At 50.5% G+C, this 20,405-nt stretch overlaps 1 protein-coding gene across 6 annotated transcripts in view; it reads right to left on the bottom strand.

Moving 5' to 3' along the window:
* Window positions 1-20,405, bottom strand: part of heph (polypyrimidine tract-binding protein 1 heph) — a 161,098-nt gene that overhangs the window by 72,920 nt on the left and 67,773 nt on the right. For 3 of the 6 annotated variants that reach the window (XM_037432632.2, XM_037432629.2, XM_075875853.1), the window contains one exon: window positions 2,210-2,245. The exons of the other annotated variants lie outside the window; for them this stretch is intronic. In XM_037432632.2, the coding sequence (XP_037288529.2) occupies window positions 2,210-2,245 (36 nt within the window). The remainder of the gene's footprint in view (window positions 1-2,209; window positions 2,246-20,405) is intronic. 6 annotated transcript variants of the gene reach the window in all.

Below are 20,405 nucleotides of genomic sequence, written 5' to 3' on the forward strand. Positions count from 1 at the left end.
GTTCTGAGTGAGGTGAGTGTGCCCATTGCAGAGTCAGCATAGGATGACCTCAATGAACTGTTCTTGGTCAGCACATGACTTCCAATCGCCCACTGTGGGCTTCACCAAATGCACTTTATTACCTGTGCAGGAGTCCCATTGTTTCTGCCATTTTAATGATAATGCTACACGAGTAGTCCGTAGGCTATCTTTAAGGGGAATCTGTTTGACTGGTGTCTGTGCTGCTAAAGACGCACATTCGTCCGCCTTTTAGATTTTAGAAATTTAGATTACCCTTTCTTTCTTTCTTTTTTCGCAACCGGCAATCACTGCAAGAAAAGGAGCCGTCAGAGAAGGCCGGTCTTGAAGTGCAAGCGTCCGCCCTTTGACACAGCGACCGGGGAAGGAAGACTAGACAGGCCAGTAGGCGTGGCTGCCATTTGATATCAAACAGAATTTGTACAGACGCCAATGATTAGACGCGTTTGGTGCACAATAGTCTTGTATTGTTTCAGCGCAGCTCAGTATGAACACGAAAAAAAAAAAAGAACGTCAGCAAGCAACCTGTCACCCGCCTTTCTTTGACTTCTTTACATATACGCCCTTTTCTTTTTGTTCACGCTCAAACTGACTCGCGAAAAAGCAATACAAGGGAAGAATTTAGTTTACCTGTAGACTTGACCTTATGCGCTTTTAGAGGCTACTGGGTAACTATACACAGACTGGCAAAGGTGGTAGCCAGACCTCGATCTAACGAACGCGGATAGAGCGAACAATCGGTTATAACATATAAAAAATGATTAGTCTTGTCATTAATGCAGTGTCGCCAATACACGCCCATAAAGAAATCCACTTTCGTGAATAAACATTCATAAAGAAAATGTCCACATATATCATCTTTCGCGGCTATTGATATGCGCAGTAACACATGTGCGGATGTGCAATATCCGCAAAGCTTTAGCTCCACCACAGAGATAAGCAGTCGCCGAGTAATAATACCTTGTATACTGCAGCCACTGAGCCCGGCAACCCAGTATCCGCAAGAGCAGATTTTTCCGTAAGCACAGTGCGTTAGTCTGACCCTTAACTGTTTAACGTTTACAGATACCGGTGAGGTGGCGACAGCAGCACAGAAAGGGGAAAACTGCGAAATGAATTTCGAGTAGCGGGGGGTGGTTCCTCAACGCGAACGGAAATCAATGCACGCGGGTTTGGCCGAATTTGGCTGCGCAACAGCGGGTCTCGCTCGCGTACGTCCACCTGTGCGCTATTTCGCGAGGTGTTTGAAGCGTAGCTGTCGGCAATCGGCGCGAGAGAAAACGAAAAAAAAAAATCGGGCAGCCAATAATACCCTCGTCCCCCCCAACACCTAGGAACTGCGGCGGTCGCTTGGTTTCCTGAATGAAACCATATCAGCGCCAAACGCGCAGCGTACTCAATGCGATCACCTATCCGCCACATCGTTTCCACGCATTTTTACCCGAGAGATAGCCAGAAAAAAGTACAGTACTTACACCGACGTCAAACGGCGCTGCTATGCAAGGTCACTTCCCATCGCGATCAGGCTTACGTCTGCATCATACTCGACCGGGATTAGGCTGTAACATGCAGCAGCATGCTAACACCAAAGACACACGGACATTTCCGACCGCGACTAAGATGGATCCGGACCGGATTTTTCGACCACGATCAGCAATAGTCCGTTGCTGCACGAGTTCAAAATAGTATGTATCGAGCTTCGCGCAGACGTTAGTCAAATCACCATCGGCGAAAAAGATCGCTACTGTTGAATCCCTACTGGGTCTGATCGCGATCAGACGTGGCCGCGAAGTAGCACTTGACCGGGATCGTACCTGATCACTACAGGAATCACCTGTGCGACACCAGTATTACATCACACCTGTGTTACGCGGGCACTTTCAAGTGAGATTAGGGCGTATCCGTAACTGATTTTCCAATTGCAATCAGCAATCGTCACTGCTACACAACTAGTCAAGATAGAGTTTGGTGTAGACTTCGGTCAAATCGCGACTGTCTCGATACCAATCGGGCATGCTAGCGATTAGAAGCAACCGCGTAGCAGGAGCTAATGCAAATCGGCCCTGACCATGACTGAGCGTGCGGGAGCAGTACTAGACACTCTACAAAGCACTTTTCCTCCCAACCACACAAAGCAGACGGACGCACACTCGCATTACACCAAGACAAATCAATTTTCTGGGCGACTCACAGAGAGTTCCGGTTCGTTACTGCCTTCATTTTGCTCCTGTAGGGGGAAAGAAAAACAAACGCGTAAGATTTCACCACGTCATCATTTCGTAAAACAAAGAAAAGCTCCCCAGTGACGTTTCTACGCGCTCCTATTATGTGTCAACATGGCGTCCTATAGAACTCTCTGGGCTGTTAACATGCATGACTCTCCAAAATTGCTCCACCGAGGCTGTAACGTCGGCATTAGGGCTCCCGTGCATGTAACAAGCCAGAAAGGAGGCAATAATCCTCTCCGTTGAAAATGACTTACGAAACTGCATCGAGGAAGGGACATCACGTGACAATCTCCACGTCTACGAACCTCGTCAACGAAGGCTTCCTGGGCGCCGCCGTAATCCTCCCCTCTTGAGTGTTGATTGCATAACACCGAAAAATTGCACTGCCGAGGCTGCGACACCAGCATTTTGTACTTACGCGCAACAGCCGTTGGAAAGGCCTACAGCCGGATAACACTGGAGAAATCCGAGGCACTTCCTCGCCAAAGGTCGTGCCTTTGCACGAGGAATTAGTGATTTCCCGAGTGGACGTGCCCGTGCAATTACTAGTAATACATTTACTACGATCAAAATGCCCTATAGTCAACTTAGCATCTGTTATTAGTCATCATTAAATTTACCATTCTTTCCTTCATAGAGTCGGCTTTGATACTTATAGCACAGCTCTGCGTTCCGGGAAAAATGCTTTCCCCCTATTGGAGCGTAGCCAAGACTTGCTTTTCACAATTTGTTGCACGTCTAAGAAGAAATACGAAAGAGCCAAGCATTGCGCGCTCACGCGTGACGCGGCGCTCTAAAAATGTGCATAAATTAAAAAGGGATAAACGCGTAAATGGAAGACAAAGGTTTTTTTTTTTTTTCACTTAGAACGACTACGGGTCGGGCATGACCGGAAAAGGGGCACCCTCCTCCACTCACTGGCTTCCAGAGTGCATAGTGAGAACAGTGAAAGCGCTTGGCGAGAGCGTGGCAGCGAAAATGTAAAGAACACTCAACGAACGGTTCGGGCAATGTGGCGCGCGAGCCAAGGGAGCACGCGCACCCCCCGTGGCGGCGGCGGCGAGCTTTTCGTTTCGTCGCGAGCCGGCGGCGGGAAAGAAAAGCAAACCGTGCGGGCAGCCACAGTCGCAACAGCGGGGGCTAGCTGGATGCAGAACCAGTCTCGCTCGCGTATACAAGACGGCAGGGTGCTTCGCGAGACGCCAGACCCACGCGTACGTAAACACGAACATCCAGATGACGGGCCCAAGACCGAAAACGAAAAAAAAAAGCGTCCACGCACCAGCGTGGCATGACTGAGGCGCAGATATCGGCGGAGACGCCCGCTGCCAGGCGGAGAAGCGCGGTATTCAAAATAAACAAGCTCGGGATACTACAGCATGCGCGGCGTTGGCGGGTGCAACGAGCGAGCTCCCAAGGGCAACCATCGGGACGGAGCACACCGGCTGCGGACGCCACGCTCTCTTTTGCAAGAGGGCACCTCTGTCGCGCCCCTCAACGAGCACCGTTCTTACCACCACGAAAAAGCCGCACCCGTATACAGTTATCCGAAATTTATTAAACCTGAAGACTGCACACACACACACAGGCTAATAACACACTCGCGCACGCTGTGTGAGAGAAGCAGCGCTTCAGGGAAATGGAATTGAACAGTGAGAACGCTCGATTGATTGATTGATTGATATGTGGGGTTTAACGTCCCAAAACCACGATATGATTATGAGAGACGCCGTAGTGGAGGGCTCCGCAAATTTCGTCCACCTGGGGTTCTTTAACGTGCACCCAAATCTGAGCACACGGGCCTACATTTCCGCCTCCATCGGAAATGCAGCCGCCGCAACTCGGGTATGAACCCGCGACCTGTGGGTCAGCAGCCGAGTACCTTAGCGACTAGACCACCGCGGCGGGGCAGAGAACACTCGAGATCACTAGAGGAAGGACAAGAAGCTTGGGGAGTGGTCGCTACACCGAGAAAAGGAATGCACAAGAAAAATTTAAAACAAGATAGAGGGGTGGAAGGTGAGTAAAGTCTTAACGGACGGCATTACCCCAATAGCCAGAAGCTGCTCGCATCAATAATTATGATGCATCGTCGCAAGGCCCGTTCAAAATGGGACGTCACAAAATAAACGGCCACGACCCGCCGATCAGCCACGTGTTAATTGACAACTCTGAAATGCCAATTTGCCAGAGTATCAACTCTGTTACAGTACATTATTTTTTTTTTTGGTTCAAGTTTTGCAAGCCAGGTGGTTAGTGCAGGCAGGCTACCTGCCATTTCTAATGCCCGCCAGCGTCCGAGGAGCTGCTGCTAAAGCCCAACTCAGTCCGTCTAAAACGACGCGAATGCACTGAATGAAAACCCGGGGGGAAAAAAATACCCGCTATGCGGCCATTTCTCTCCATTTGCGCCTCAAAAAGCAACCTCGCCTGGCGCGCAGACCAGCGGCGGAGGCCTTGCGGGAGGCGATAGCCAGCCGGTCCCATGGGAAGACCACGCGCTTTCTTTTAGGCCTAGTGGCACGCACCCATTTTCGCAGCCCGCAAGGAGGCGAGCGAGCGAGCAGCCTCCGGGCGGCTATTACAGCGATCGGCGGCCAGCCCTCCTGCGTAGAAGTGTAAACAAGGCCGAGGTCCACCACTTCTCCTACCAGACGCCCAGCCCCGCGGTCTTTTCGGAAAAGACCCCGAAAATATCCCCGATCGCGCGGGAGCCAGCCGCCCGCTGTGGCGTCCGCATCAGAGGCTCTCAGCGTAACCGATCGACGGAGCCAGGGTAAACAATCATCAACCGGACAGAAATAACAACCGACCACAGGAAAAGAAAAAAAAAAGAAACGCGATGTGAAGATTGGCGCCAACACACACCGTCGCTGCATGGAGTGCAGACTACGTATACTCAAGACGCTCCTCCTGGGCCCGACTGAATGGCCAGACGACGGGGCGCTAGCCTTTTTGAGCAACATTCCCTCCTTTCGCGAGATTTCCCCAGATGTTATAATAATACCTAGAATTTTACGTGCCAAAACCACCACGTGATCGCGACAAACACGCTGCAGTGGAGAGCTCCGGAAACTGGGTTTTCTTTAGCGTGCACTGATATCGCACAGAACACGGATTTCCACTGTTTTCGCATCCAACGAAACGCCGCGCCCAGGATCGATCTCACGCTACCTCCGGCTCAGCAGTCGAGCGTCACCGACCCACAACGGCGGACAGCAACTTAATCGAAGCACAACTGGCTTCCAGCATTTTCGACATCTAACTGCAGCAACCAAGGCTGAAACTCGATCCAATGACCTTCAGGTTAGCAGATGTAGACTATAACCACTACAGACCACCACGGCGGGTTACTTATCACGTGGGAGGCTACGAAGAGCTGAGGCGGACGAAATTCGCGAACTAATTTTCTCTTTTTTTTTTTTTGAGCCCACACATGTTTCCCCTAGAATGCACCTCGAGAATATTCGCAGAAAACCCGACCGTTCTCTTCCAAGCCTTTTCAGAGGATTCTCTCCCACGCCCTCGCCACGGTCCATCAGTGACCGTACGGTCGTCACACGGTGGACACGCACGCATCATCAGAAACCCATCTCGCGGAGGAGCCGCGGTCACCTCCCACGCTGTCCACGAAAAAAATAGCGCCGCTTCACGAGGCAGCAGTACACAATGAACACAGCAAGCGCCGCCCACGCTACGGAGGGGGGCACTGTCCGAGAAGAGCTTTACCGCCAAGGGCAGGCAGTTCTTCCACCACTCCCGCCATCTACATTCTACGTTATTTGTGCCTCACCTGGACGCAACTTCTGCGACGGTTGGAAGACGACGCGTTGTCGTTGGTTCTTTATACGGCTGCGCGAGCAGCGATTGTATAAAGAAAACAAACATTCGTAATCAACCACGCCGTACCTGTGCGATATTCGAACCATGCTGATAAAGACGTGTCTACTTCTGTAGAACACTACTACCGCCTGTACGCGCTTGGGACCAGCTTCGCCACGTCGGCAAGAGATGTAGCGTGGTCTCACAGCGAGACCACGCCATAGCCTAGACTCTGGAGGGACCTATAGGCACGGTTTGAGTGGACCGGGCCAGTGGACCATCGTGATATGCCCGCCGCATTGTTGGACTTCTGTCAGACTAACATGCACAGTGCTGGATTATTTCGAGCACGGATTTCATGCATTTCGATGGACGATCACTTTCGCTCGCAAACCACGCTTAAATGCAACCTCCCGCCACGAATTCGAGCTCGCTATCTAAAGAGTCAGTGGCACAAGGACAAAGGCGAGACGACGTCTTCCAGTGCCCGTCGGCACAGAGTTTACTGAAATTAATTAACGGAGAGACTGGCGCTGCGACCGTTCAGCGACCATGGGAACGATGGGTAGTAAACACATTTGCCAAGTCTTCGTACTTGTGGCTTCGTTTATTGCTGGTTACGATTGTTTTGAAGGAAAGAACGAACCCTTTTGAACTTTGTGACTCGATTCGAAAGAATAAGCAGCAGACGCGAGAAGCGTCGCCTGCTTGCACGCTTGTGCTCGCTGCTCAGTGCATAGCTCAGATACACTCGCTAAATGAGACGGCAAAACATTTCAATGTGTTTTCGCCAAGCTATCCAGAGCGCTTTGGGTGAGAGACCACACCGCGATGGTTTCACGAAGCTGTCCACAAGCGGTGAACAGGTTCGCTTTCACTCTTTCACCTTCGCATGCGAGGGTAGATAAATTATTTGTGGGAACATGTCGCCCAATACGCGCTAATCCGAAAAAAAAACTCAAAAAACATGCCGCGAAGCACATTACTATGCTCCCTTCCATATTTTTTAATGAAAACTTTTACCCCCCACCTACAAAAAAACAAGAAAAAAAATTTTCTCGCGTGGTTGTGCTCTACCGAAGCTTGTTTTATGTTGGAACTTAGCGACAACCATTCAGTTATGCCAAGCTACAACAACGAAACACGTAAAGCTGAGAACCACGCTTTTTCAGCAATGTAGCTTAGCTGGAAGTTTGGAGGAGGGTAAAATGCTCGCCCCGAAGACTATTGACTCATTACCAGTATCCTCCACCTTCGATCGTTTGGAGCTGCTTTTATCGGTGATTTCAGTGATGTTGCGGAAAAAGTAAGCAAAACCTCTGTTCAAAAACGTAAGGTGTCACAACAGGGAGCCAAAGAACCTTCGCTCGTCACGGATGTCTGGAAATTTAAACTTAGCGTAGTGTCTCGCCTGCCGGCCGTTACGCTGCGAAAATAATTTTCCTAGACGTAGTCGCTTTCTTCCCAATGTGGATCTCTTCATATAGGCCTCACGCATTCTCGTTGGCATTTTTCGTCAAACAAAGCGTTGAAATTTCGAGCATTTTTTTTAACACAGTATCGATTGACAGCTCGAAGAAAGAAGCAATATCCACTTTTCCGTTAAACCGGCTGTTGCCGTCTGCTCAAGCTTGCTTCAGAAATGTCTGTCTTTCTTTTTCGCGCAGTAGTTTTGTAGGACGTTGTTATATCGAAGAACGTGTAATATCTATCCTCAATCTACACAAAGAGCGATTTTAGGCACGCGCCTAGCTACGATTACAGATCGTCTACTTTTTTAATTCCACCGCTTATTTCCTTTCGTTGTCCGAAAAGTATCTGATACAACATAACCCTGGCCCTAAGACGCTTTACCTACTTCATTTTGTTTTGGCAAACTGCGCTGGCGAAAAACTTTCATAGCTGCATCCAATAGCATGGTGTAATCGGCGAGTCGCAGCAAATGTAGCAGACGACACCCGCGTTTTACTCGGGCACCGTCGGAGACCGCGGGCGCGCGCGCTCTACTTCTGCGGCGGAAAACAAATAGTTCTGTGCGTCACCGCAAGGCTCGCTGCGCGCACGTTCGCCAACTTCATGTCCCAGGGTGACATTATCCCCCTCCAGGGCCAGGTTTCCCCTCCTGTCTTTCTTGCGCCGTGTCCAAGCCACACGAACACACACGGAGCCAGAAGCAGGCCAGGAGTACGAAGATTAGACAAATCTGTGTACGACCCATCTTCACATGCTCGCTGAAGCCCCGTGCGTTGCAGCTGCCATAGACACTACTGCCAGAGTTCCCTCTGGCGTATATAAGGAAACTATGCCCGTCGGCAACTGGATGGCTTTACAGGAAGTAAACCTGATACTCGATACTGAGCGACAAACGATCGCCCGCGTGGTCAAGTGCCCTTTATCGGTGGGGTCACTGATGAGGCGATTCGACGGCCGAACACTAGCACCCTTCCGATACACAAGCACAACATGACCTGTGGTCACTTCCCACCAGCAGATCTGGGGGCGCAATTTTCGATGTGTCCACTACGGTCTCCGCTGAGTGGTTGGAACTCGGCGGGCAGCGCGCACACCCTTTCTCCGGTCCTTCTTCCGCAACATCGCCGCCTTCGATTTGGGCGGGTTGGTACATTCTAAGCTGGGGAAAAGAACGCAAAAACGACGAGGACAAAAAAGAGAAGGCGCTCGTATACGTACTGTTTTTCTATGTCCTCGTCCTTTTTCGCACCGTTTTCCCCCGCTAAGTCACTTAGCCGCCATGGGGCTTTCGCAACTCTCTACACAAATTAGAGGGACGGAACACGTTCCCATCACGTTATCCCCCGAATTAGGTTTGACGCGGCCACCCGCCTGACGTACATTGAAGGTCGGTATGTTTTCCCTGCATCGTTCTTAAACACCCCGATTCCTTCACACACAAGTTCGGACCTGTGAAGTCTGCTTAAGTGCCCTCCCTGCTACTGTACATTTCGTCCACTTTCTCTATACGTTGGGAATGTGCTGGCGCGTTAGGTGCATCAACGTGGTCAAGAGCGCCATGACGTCACGGCTCCCCACTTTTTCGAGTAACTAAATGCCCTACGCAGAAGTAGTCATGTCTATATATAAGGTGGACACATCGTGAATGGCTCCTCTGAAAAAGCCGCGGACGCTGAGACGTGCCCACGTGTCCCTTGGGCGTCACGGGTGGCAGCAGGCATCGAGCACCAGATAAGACGAGAGACTCGGCGGCGTATCAGATTGGGGCCAGAGGAACATCCGACGGGCGTAGCGGCCGGACAAAACAAAGCGCGCGCCCGATAGCGGGGGAGGAGGAGGCGCGACATCGTGCTGTGCTGAGAGGGGCGCCAGGGTGAACGTTCGTGGTGAAGGTCCGGCGCCACCGTTGCCGCGTGTTAACGCGCCGTCACGCCGTACGAACACGATGCCTCGCCATCGATGGGGAGTCGACCGACACAAGCGCTCGTAATCGTGCACTTGGAACGCTTTCTGGGGCAACTTCAGTAGATGTTTTACAACAGGGGTCAGCGTCGCATTGAGCTTGGAGGGCAGTATTATTTGTGGTCCCGGCACGACGTCATACTACCCAATCCACATCTAACCAATGAATACTCCCGATTAAGCGATGCATCCACGACTTCTTGCTCCGGTCGCTGAGCAAGCTTGATGTAGATATTTGAGAGTTTAGAAGCAGTCACAATGGAAGTTTTTATTGCGACCGCAATTTTATGGACAATCTCGGATGGATTTTGCCGCCGGCGTCACTCACCGTATATGTATGTAAACGCAAGAAAGAAAAATAATCCAGAAAAGGCCCGGGCGCGCGGTATTGCACTTGGGACCTCTTAGTCGTGAGTGCGAGGCGTTAACCACTGAGCCATAGAGGAGCACCTCCTTCAACGTTCAAACGGCAAGCTATTGTCGCGAATGCAATGTCTCGCGGAAAGCTTTTTCTTTTTCAGCTACAGCGGGAGTTTGTTTTTTGCCGGATGTTCTTGTTAGAGGCGCTATTTAACGACTTGTCGCGAGGAGGGCGCCTCGACGAAGATTGAGTCTGAACAGAAAAGGCTGCGTCCGGTCGGCCACTGTTCGCTTCGCGCCAAACCAGGCACCACGCCGTGCTTGCGATGTTTTACGAATTTCTGCAGCCCGTGCTTCCAACCGGGATGCAGAAATTAGGTGCCTTTCTCCTCTTCTAACCACTACCACCCCCACCCCAAACGAACGAGCCGCCGCTTGCGTCCTCCGGGGCAATCGGGGGCCGACAATTGAGCACTTGTGTGCGCGTCCAGACCGTTTTAGAGAATGTACCCGTTTCAAAAAGCTGCTACAGTTTTGTTGCGAGTCAGGCTTCACGCAACCATGAAAACTCATGTTGGGATTGGTTATCCTCGGCTTGCCTGATTGGTCCGCGCACCCGTGGATGCTGGAAAACCCTATTTAGGGGGTCCTTTTGGTGGTGAGCGCACTTGGTGTCAACAGTGCATCTCACCACCGGAGACCAGTCATGCAAGCCGAGGAGTATGCCATCATTTTCGATGTTTTTTATTCATGACTTAGTGCATTGCGTAAATTTAAGTTGTATTAGATAAATAAACCCCCAACGAGTGCTCCCCGAAATCATCGTGTCGACTTGTCACCGCTTGCCTGTACGGAATCGCTCCCACGCTTTTTCGTCTCGACGGTCTTCAGATGAGTCTAGCTTAAACAACCCCAAAGTATCGTTACACTATCTATATCTCCCACTTACCACTGCTGGCGGGCACCTCGGGGGGAACGATCGTGTTTTCACCATTACCAGCAAGATGGCGAAATAAGCGCGCGTCGCCACATCGTTACGACGCAGCGGCGCGCGCTCTCATATCCGACGCGTACTTTGCGGAGAGGAGGGGGGCGACACTCACTCGCGCGCCCTTATCTCGCGGTGGGGAGGTTCGTACGCCTTAGGCTCTCATCGGAACGATTATGTTGTAGCACACAAAAGTCACTGCACTTGTTGCAGTCTCCGTTTGCGAAAAGGGCGCACTTTTCAGAGAGCGAAGTAACTACTGAGACGGTTATTCGCGTTCATCTGTAGCTGTGAGTACGTTTTGTGCGCGAGAAACGCGGGGCAAGTTTTGATCTGCTTGCCATTCTGCACGTGACCTTCCAATTTGTTGCTATCACGTTCATCGCTTGACCTTTGCGACAAAGCTGTCTTTTGCTATCGCGTTCATCGCTTCGCCTTTGCGGCAAAGCTGTTTTTTTTTTGTTCTTTCTTTTTCTAGTCACTTATATTTATACAGGACAACCTGGGGCATCCTTGCTGAAAAATAACCATGGTTCTTATTCCAGTTTCGCATATCATTATTGACAATTCGCTTATTTTTTTCTCAATCTGCAAAGAGAAAACATCTCGTGATGGGGGACATGAGTGACGTTGTGAGCAACACACACACGGCACATCTGGCGCACATCAGAAGCCGGCTAGAAGATAACCAGGGCAGCCCATTTCACATAATGGACCATCCATGCAGGAAAGGAAGCGAGCATGCACCTGGACGAAGACGACGCACAGTGAGAAAAGGAGGAGGCAATGATATTGCTGAGCAAGAGAGGAAGAAGAGAAAGAGGAGGCGCCACGCATCACCACGCAAGCGAGAAAGCAAGTCGCGGATCGTTACGTTCGGTATGGCACAGCGTAGGGACGCACACCGTCCTGCATACGAAACTTGCCGGACAAGCAGCCCACGGGTGCTGCAAGCCCAGGGGGGAGGGGGCAGACCAGCAGTGTTTCACTACAGGGCAGCTCGTGCGTGTGAGTGTGTGTGTCGGCGCACGAGATCGAAATAAGCCGAACAATGCCGCACGCCAGGTAAGCGTGATTATGCCCCACGTTCTTTCTGCTAACCTCGACGAAGAAAGAAAAAAAAGAATTATTGGATGGAAGGCTGGAGAAAGAAGGTCCTCCACTCTGTATACCTGGAAGAGTGATGCGTACAGCAAGAGTTGCACGCCAATGAAAAACCGTGTACATAGGTGTACGCCGAGTCCTTGAGCGGTGGTCGAAAATTCGAAGTCAGGAGTGCCCCAAACCCGTGTCTCGTATTCACAGTACGTGACGCTGGTGCCCTAAACTTTAACATACAGGGGGACCAAAATGCAGAGTACACCCTCTTGAGTTGTTTCAGCGAAAAGGAGGGCCGCCTCCTTTCTGAAGAGTCGCACGGGATTACAACAGCCGACGTCGCAGTCACGGCAGTGCGTTTTTCGAGGGGGCCACGTGTGTTGGCTACAACCCAGAGAGGGTTAAGCCGGCAGGCAGGGAGCCTTCGTTGAAATGGCGGATCTCGTTTTACTTTCGTACCAGGGTTCGTAGCGTACGCTGCACAATTGATTCTAGATGGCTGACTTAACAGTATTAACCAAATCAGACAGACGTGACATCATATGCACGTCGCACGCTCAGTATACAGGCCCCGCAAAGTTTTCATTGACAGAGAATATACCCCTCGTCTATGAGCTGTTGCACCGGAGCACAAAAGCCGCCGTCACAGCCTTGGCAGCGGATTCTTTAGGGGGTCGTGCACGCCAACAGTCCAGAGAAGACTATGACTGCGTCCAGGGAGCCTCCAGTATATATACCGAGGATGTCTCTTGCAATAGGTGGCGAAACGTCGATGTAACCATGTTAGCAGTGCAGTGTTGGGGTGAAACGGATTCAATCGTTTAGATCCACAAACTTGCCCGCGGCTTTCGCAACCTTTCTTGCGCACCGCCAGTCGCGCAGGCAACGGCTGCAGCGCCGTGAGCGTGACCACTTTCCCGGCGCGTCGGGACCTCCACAACGAAAGCCGCTTCCCCGTCGGCGGTCCGGAGGCAGGACTACAGGCCCCGACTGTCACGCGCACATCACGACTCGTTACCGGCCGCCAAGAACAACTTCGTGGGGAGATGAAACCAGGACGTTCGCCAAGAGGCACCGCGCAGTGCTGCTCAGGCGGGGAGATGCGGTACGAGCTGCTTGCTGCATCTCTCCGCGTCAGCGAAAATAAATAAATAAATAAATAAATAAATAAATAAAATGTGAGCAAGGTGCGCGTCGACGGAAGGCAACATGTAAGCGGAGCTGGAAAGCATGACTGCAGCACGACTGGTTACTCTTAGGGGGTTTTGTTCACTTGTTTTGTGCTGTACGTAGTGCCTATACCTAATTTGCACGTGACGTCACAGACGTCGTCTCTGCGCTACGTACCTAAAGATGGCGGCCACCGTGACTTTCTGTCTCGGTGCAGGGGAGGCCAGAGAGTCGCTCACCCCTCGCGTTCTTTGGTGCTCTGTCCGCTCTCTTATGTTCGCCAGCACACATCCGAGGTCCCCCATTTCTCGATCCGCGTGCTCGAACAGCAAGAGTTCCCGCAACCTCTTAACTGGCTGGTACCTGAAGGCGGCAGCCACAGTTACGCATTCTGCTGCCAAAGTGGCGCGCCCGTGCTCAACTTCTAGATAAGTATGTTGGCTCTCACTCTATCACACGCACATTCTATATATATATATATATATATATATATATATATATATATATATATATATATATATATATATATATATATATATATATATATATATATATATATATATATATATATATATTCATGATGATACCTATGTTTAAATGCAGAGTTAGCGTCAAGGCACGCTCAAGAACCGAGAAAACACGAATCGTGACCCAAGTAGCAATTGTGTTCGCCTCTCTGGAACTGGTGGGGGAGGAGACTACACATCACTCCTCTTCGAGACGCTCCCAACAGAACAAAATAACATAACAATAACCTATTCCACACCCCACGCCTCCGTACAACCTACGCGAATAAAGGTGCTACGGGAGAGAACAACTGCGCAGGGGCCAACTGTCTTGATTTTTTTTTTCTTGCCTCCTCACACGCTACTAATTTAAAATATACAATCCCTGTTTTGAGGCCGAGTATGCAAATCAGCAGTGTGGGCGGCAGCAGCGCAGCGAAAGAAAGTAGCACTGGTATAACGAGGAGGAGGAGCCGGCCAAACGCTCCTCACTCGTTTCTTCGTTTTGTTTTCCAATTTTCCATACGCCTAACAGGTGCGCTGCTGATTACGATAAGGACCGATCATGATTCAATTTCGTTACGATAAGTGACTGACTCCCATCTGCAGCTTGCGTGAAGAAGCCAATTACAGCGAAGAAATGCGATCAAGATGAGAGCCGACGGCAATATTTTTTCTAAAAATGTGGTCATGTGTCATACGCATGCACAAACACTTTCTAAGCAACTGCGCAGTAGGACAGGGCATAAACAAAAGAAAGGCACAAACGAATACAGACTCCCAAATGTTGTGAACCAGCGGTGAGTTGCGACTACGCGCCTCGTCTGTGCCTCCTTTAATTCTGTCGTGCAGCGCAGCTGCTCCGAGGATGATCACGCTCCAAATAGCGCAACCTTAAACGCAAGTTGCGTACTAACCACACGCACAACCGTACACAGGCTCTCCGGCTAACGAAAATTGCTGGCAAGGCCCCAGGAAAAAGCGGTACTGCACAAGCACGTTCGACGTGGACGAGAGGGCGTTAGCGAATCTGGAACCTAACCGGCGGATAAGAAGAGCAGCACCCATCGGACCCGTCCCGTTTCGAGAAAACAATGGGTCGGCGGAGGCGTCTTCGAAGCAGAGCCGCAACCCACGGCATCGCCCTTCTTCGCCCTGTGATGTAACGCAGCCCGGCCGCCCACACCGCGTCGTCGTGCATCGACCAGAAATGACGGGAAACCGGTTATTCCACCGCAGACGATGCGAGATGAACAAGGAGCCCGGCGCTGCCCGAGAAGCCCCCGTAGGTGACCCCCCACCCACCCGTTCGTGCCGAGAGAAGACAGGGGAGGAAAGAGCGCGGGAACCGAGAAAAACAAAAAAGCGGTACTGCCTCACCCGCGACGCGAAAAAAAAAAGAAAAGGAAGACGCGATCCCTGTAATAGTTGCCGAGGAGAGGATGTAAGTGGCCGAAAACACGCTAAGGGGGATAGTGGAACGCTGGCCGCCGTCTCGCACATCTGCATCCGCAAGACAATGAGAACAGACAATCGGGCCACGGAAAGTATATAGCGGATGTTAGTCGTAATAACAATATTGAAGCGGATAACCCTGCCACCGTTGCAGGCTCGGTTCCTACCAGCGGCAGTCACCTTTTCGTCCACTTCAGATTTATGTCTCAATTACCACAAATAACGTCCCCTATACCTTTCTTGGCATAACTGTCTGTTAATTGTCACTAATATTGTGTCCAGCGGAAAAAAAATCATACACTTAAGAGTGCCCTTCTTTCCAATTAAGGGAGCACAAACAATTTCAAGTCACCGCAAGAGGGACATATTATATCATTGATACTTCGTGTGAACGCACTCCACGCACCAGACGACAGGTACAAAACACTACTTCCTTCGATATTGAAAATTAAACATTTTCGTCGACCTGCACCTGCAAGCCAGAGGGGCAACCAACTGAGAAACTTCGCGCGAGAATCCAACCAGCCGGCGTTGAATTAAACCATTTTGGCAAACAGGCCTCGATCGGTCACATTGCCTCCTCTCCCCCACCTGCAATTACGGCAGGTACGAAAGAAAACAGGCGGACGTTACGGGGAGTTTGTGTAATATTCGAGTAAACACGGCACTTTGTCCAGCAGACAAGCCGACGACGAACGCACGCCGAGCGCCATAAACAGCGAGCGTGTGACATGCAAATAATGGGTTCCGGTGCGCCCGGGAAAGGGCAGCGGCGCCACGAGATCACAAAGAAAACGAAAAAATAAAAAAACAAAGAGCGCGAGATAACAGCTCATGCGAGAGGATCCGATCCCACGACCTCTAAGGCGCACGGCGGCTCCCAACTTCTTATTCCTATACTTGGGTTTTCTTTCTTTTATTTGCTTTGTTTTGGTTTTTTTTTTTTCGCCTCACTGAAGCGAACTTGGGGCACGTGCTATGCATGTACACACCACAGTCTTTTCGGTTTCGCGCTCAACGGCAGACGCCACGCTTCGGTGGCGTTCCCGAGCGCAGGGAGAGGGCGTACGTAGGTTTGTACCATAGAGTTTCTCACAAATACCTAGAGGGAAGTGTGGCGCCACCGTCTATGGGAATTTCTCAAGGGGCGATATTGGAGCGCTGGGAATGACTGTATGTGCGTCCGCGAGGCTTGTGTTGTGCTACTGCGTAAATAAAGCTTCTCTAAAACAAAACGTTTATAAGCGGATCTCATGCACGCGTACCGTATTCTAAAATAAATGTCCACTCACCTTGACGGCACAACCAAACGGCGAAGGAAAAAAAAAACACGACATAAAAGTGGTGGAGGGAACGCTCGCTTTGTCATCTGCCTGCCAAGTTTAGCGGCCGTTGATTAGTTCTTACGCTACGTAAAATTGTACATCGACGCAGAAGGTTGCAGTGGTAAATAAAACACGTTTCTGTGCAATGACAAAAATAAATAGCTTACTGCAGGCATTTTAAGTAAGAAATCAATCATTTTAACGTGAAGCCAGACGCGTCTTCGAGGTATACAAATCCGAGTCAAGTTCGAAGCTCGATAGCGCCAGATTTCCCTCTAGGCACGATTGTGAGAAACTATGGTTTGTGTACCGGCGCCTTTTCCGTCGTTTTAACCTTTGTTTTCGCGGCTCGTTCGCCAGTTACCCCGGAGTGCCGACTGACTCTCGAGAGTAGTGGCGTAATTCCGCGCAGAGCATCCCTTTCGATGGGTGCGCAGTTTTGTGCATGCACATTAATGCAGAAACGCGTCTAATGACTGAGGCATCATAGCGATTACCGTGGCAGCGTACGTGCGAGTCAACCATAGATTAATTTGCATTAACAAAGAAAAAATCTAACTCCTTAACAGATAGCTTTATTTGTAGACCCCCCAATTACCGGATTGATAGGTTTCCGCGCCTTCTTTCTTCACCATGTTTGTGCGCGTTTCAATTGGTTAGTCGGCATTAGCGGTGTCTCGATATTTCTGTAGTCTCTCTCAACTGAAGACAGCTACCCAAGGCGGCATATCACCTGTTCATCCAATGGGCGCTGTGTAAGCAGTGTCTCGGGAAATTCAGGGTAGGGCTGCTGTTAGGGCCGGCAAATTAAATGGACAAGTGCCAAACAACCCCGCTCAGTACGCGACGGTGATCTATCCCGAACCACCCATCACTGGTCCATCAGGGGCTCCGCACAGCATTGCTTCAACTAACCCCCCCCCCCCCTTTCTCCCTCCCGTGCCAGGGGTTCACACGGAATCGCCAGACTAGCCAAATGACACCCCACCCCCCACCCACTGCGGCTAACTTACCGGATTTTGCGACATGCTAAGTAAAGGTAGGTTCACTTACTAAATAAACAAGATGACCTTGCATGAAATGCTCGTCGAACACCGGTAGGTATGTACTGAACGGCTACAACTGATGTAACTGAACCCCCCTCCTCCTCTGTGCACGGTGAGGCGTCGAGTTTGTGTTGCCGCTGTAATGTTACCAGAACTTGAAACGAAATTTTTCTCGTTATACATGCACAGGCTCGCGAAGCGACACGAAAAAAACAGACGAGCGTTGCGCGCAGTGGATAACCCCGACTGTCCGACCCGTCAACAGCCCGGGAGGAAAGCGCACTCGCCGCCTCCGCTGCTGCATCGCGAGTTGGGAATGCCAAGACACGTGGTCGCCATGTGACGCCGACCGACACACGAGGGAGGGTGGTGGTGAAGGCATTCCGGCTAAGACAAATACACGAATCGAAAAGATGAACGCCGCTTCTCTTGAGCTCCGTTTCGGGAGACGACAGAGCGCCGCAGATAGATGCCTTTTCAGCGGCGTCGCGAAAGCGTCGGGCCTTTCGTAGAACACGCGGTTCCGGATTCTCGCGCTGCCGAACATCCCTCGCGCACGTACTCGCCGACCACGCCCTGCTTCTCTCGGGAACGGCTCGGGCGAGGTTTCAATTTCGCGCCAAGAAACTCCGCCCCTTCCGTTTCGTTTCCATCCAATCGTTTTGACGAGTCACGCTATCAAGGATTCAAAAATTTGGAGGAAGACGCAATCTGCCTTAGATAATCAACATATCGTGCAACAATGGCCAGTTGGGCTAGCTGATCAATACAGGTTTTATTCAAGACAACTTTGGAAACGTAGCTCGCATACGTTCACGTTTCACCAGTTAGAATGAAGCGCATTACAGCACCAATACAGAATGCCACAGCACGGAGAGATAGAAGGAGCTGCTGGCCATCGAGAACACAGCAGATCAGCTGAGTCCCATCGACCGGGCCCGCAGAGCGGTTGCTGCTAGCGGAGCCCTGCACTGATGAATTTACTCCGCCTAAAGGTTTCCTTCGTAGAGACACTGCTATAAGCAAGTATGTTACAGTAATGGCTGCAATCTTAACGCGACCGAATTCCCGGTGTAGGCATCTTTCGTTGTGAGCGAAAAATCGTTGGCCGTGAGCGCAAATACGAGGTAGATGCAAATAAAGATCGATGGTCATGTACACTCCGCCTTTCCTAGCGGCACAGCTTAGGTCTCCACCGAGAACCGAAAACACTGTTGTGTGTGCATGTGCACGCGGAAATCGCTATCGTACTGAACTCTTCAATGCGAAGTCGAAGGCGCGTGTTTTACCGAAATTAAGACTCAGCTTGTGCTAATACATCTCAACGTTACCGTCTTTCCAGATAGAATCTGAGCATGCGCGGGTCTTTACGGAGCGTAAACCTTTACTTAACGTAGACTACCCGCAGGATAGGCTTTACGTTTGAAGCCCTATCTCGCACATCGAGCTCTCGATATCCGCATTACGGAGACTCCAGCCGTCAGTCAAAGTAAGTCTTAGTGTGAGCGCCAATAGCGATTACATTGTTTCAGCCGGATTACTTAAGTTAGAATAGCCTAGAACATCCAAGCCGTAAAGTGTGAGCTTCCGACAGGCTGGTAGGTGGCGTCATCTAGCGGCGCCAAAATGAACCAGGCAATCACAAAATCGTTATTGGAGCAACGTCATAGATTGTGCGTCTGGTGTAAAAACCTCGCTGCGGCATTATTACGAATGAGTTACTTTTTAGGGGCGAAGCTCCTCCTAGTCTAACTTTGCCCTGCGTCAGGCGTAGCCGGCAGTATCACCAAGACAGACAGGCGCACAAAAACATGAACAGAATCACGGATGGACGAACGGACAGAATCACGGACGGACAGAAAGAGATTGTGAGAAGAGCCTGCACCACTACTGTATCGCAGGTAAGACATACAGAAAGACAGGCGCTTCGCCCGACTCATCGAGATTGACTCCGTGGATATGCTGTGATTTTTTCAACATTTCCAGCTCAAAAACTTTAGGCATAAGCCAGCGTGCTTACGACTGTGGTTGCACAAAGTGTTACAAGATGTCGACACCATCGTGTCAGTAACCTTGTATTTATACAACCCTTTTTTGCATATTTAGTATCCTCGTATGCACACGATCTGTACACGATAAAAAAAAAATGCCTCGTGATTTTGCCGCATCGGTGATTGGGGAGACGAGACAGGTGTGGGGAGCTAAAACGTTGATAATCATGCGTTCCTTTAGGACGGTAAACGCAAACCGGTATCCGCTAACACGTTGACGTAAGGAAGTATATGTGAAAACTAAAAGCTCCTTATGCAAAGGGGCACAGTGCCAAGAACTTTGTTTAAAGGGGAACTCCGGCGTTTTTTTTTTTTTCAACATTTACAGATTTCAATAAAACTTCCAACATGTGTTCTCGTCGGTACCATGGTGACATGTGCAAAGTTTTACAACCGCAAGTCATTTAGTGTTTCTAGAAAACAAATTTTAAAATTGGTAGCCGACGCTGGAATCGCTTGTAAACGCGGGCCACCCTGTGTATCTGACGTAAGGACTACTACTCTTCAAAAACACCACTTTTCCCAGCATACGGATGCAGCGCGCGCTTTCTTCTACGAGGCGACGACAACGCGAGCGCAGTTCAGTTTGGTCAGCCGCATACAGCGTGTTAGTTGTCGTTGACGTCGCACCTTACAATATTGAGCAACGAGGAAATTGATTTTAATCATGTCAGATGCTTCATGCGCCGGTGGGTAGCAATAAAAAAGCAATGCTTCTGCGCTCAGATAGTAGCTGCAATCATCGTTTAACTTGCCACTGGTAGGTTCACACGAGCTAGAAAAACTCGATTCCACGTCGGATGACATCACCAACTTGCATTTCGCGCTATGCTTATATTCTGGTCAGCCGTGGAGGGGTGTAGCGGATCTCGTGACGTCATCGACGACTAATTTTCGTGACGT

The sequence above is a fragment of the Rhipicephalus microplus genome, chromosome 10 (assembly GCF_043290135.1).
Source record: "Rhipicephalus microplus isolate Deutch F79 chromosome 10, USDA_Rmic, whole genome shotgun sequence".
Taxonomy (NCBI): domain Eukaryota; kingdom Metazoa; phylum Arthropoda; class Arachnida; order Ixodida; family Ixodidae; genus Rhipicephalus; species Rhipicephalus microplus.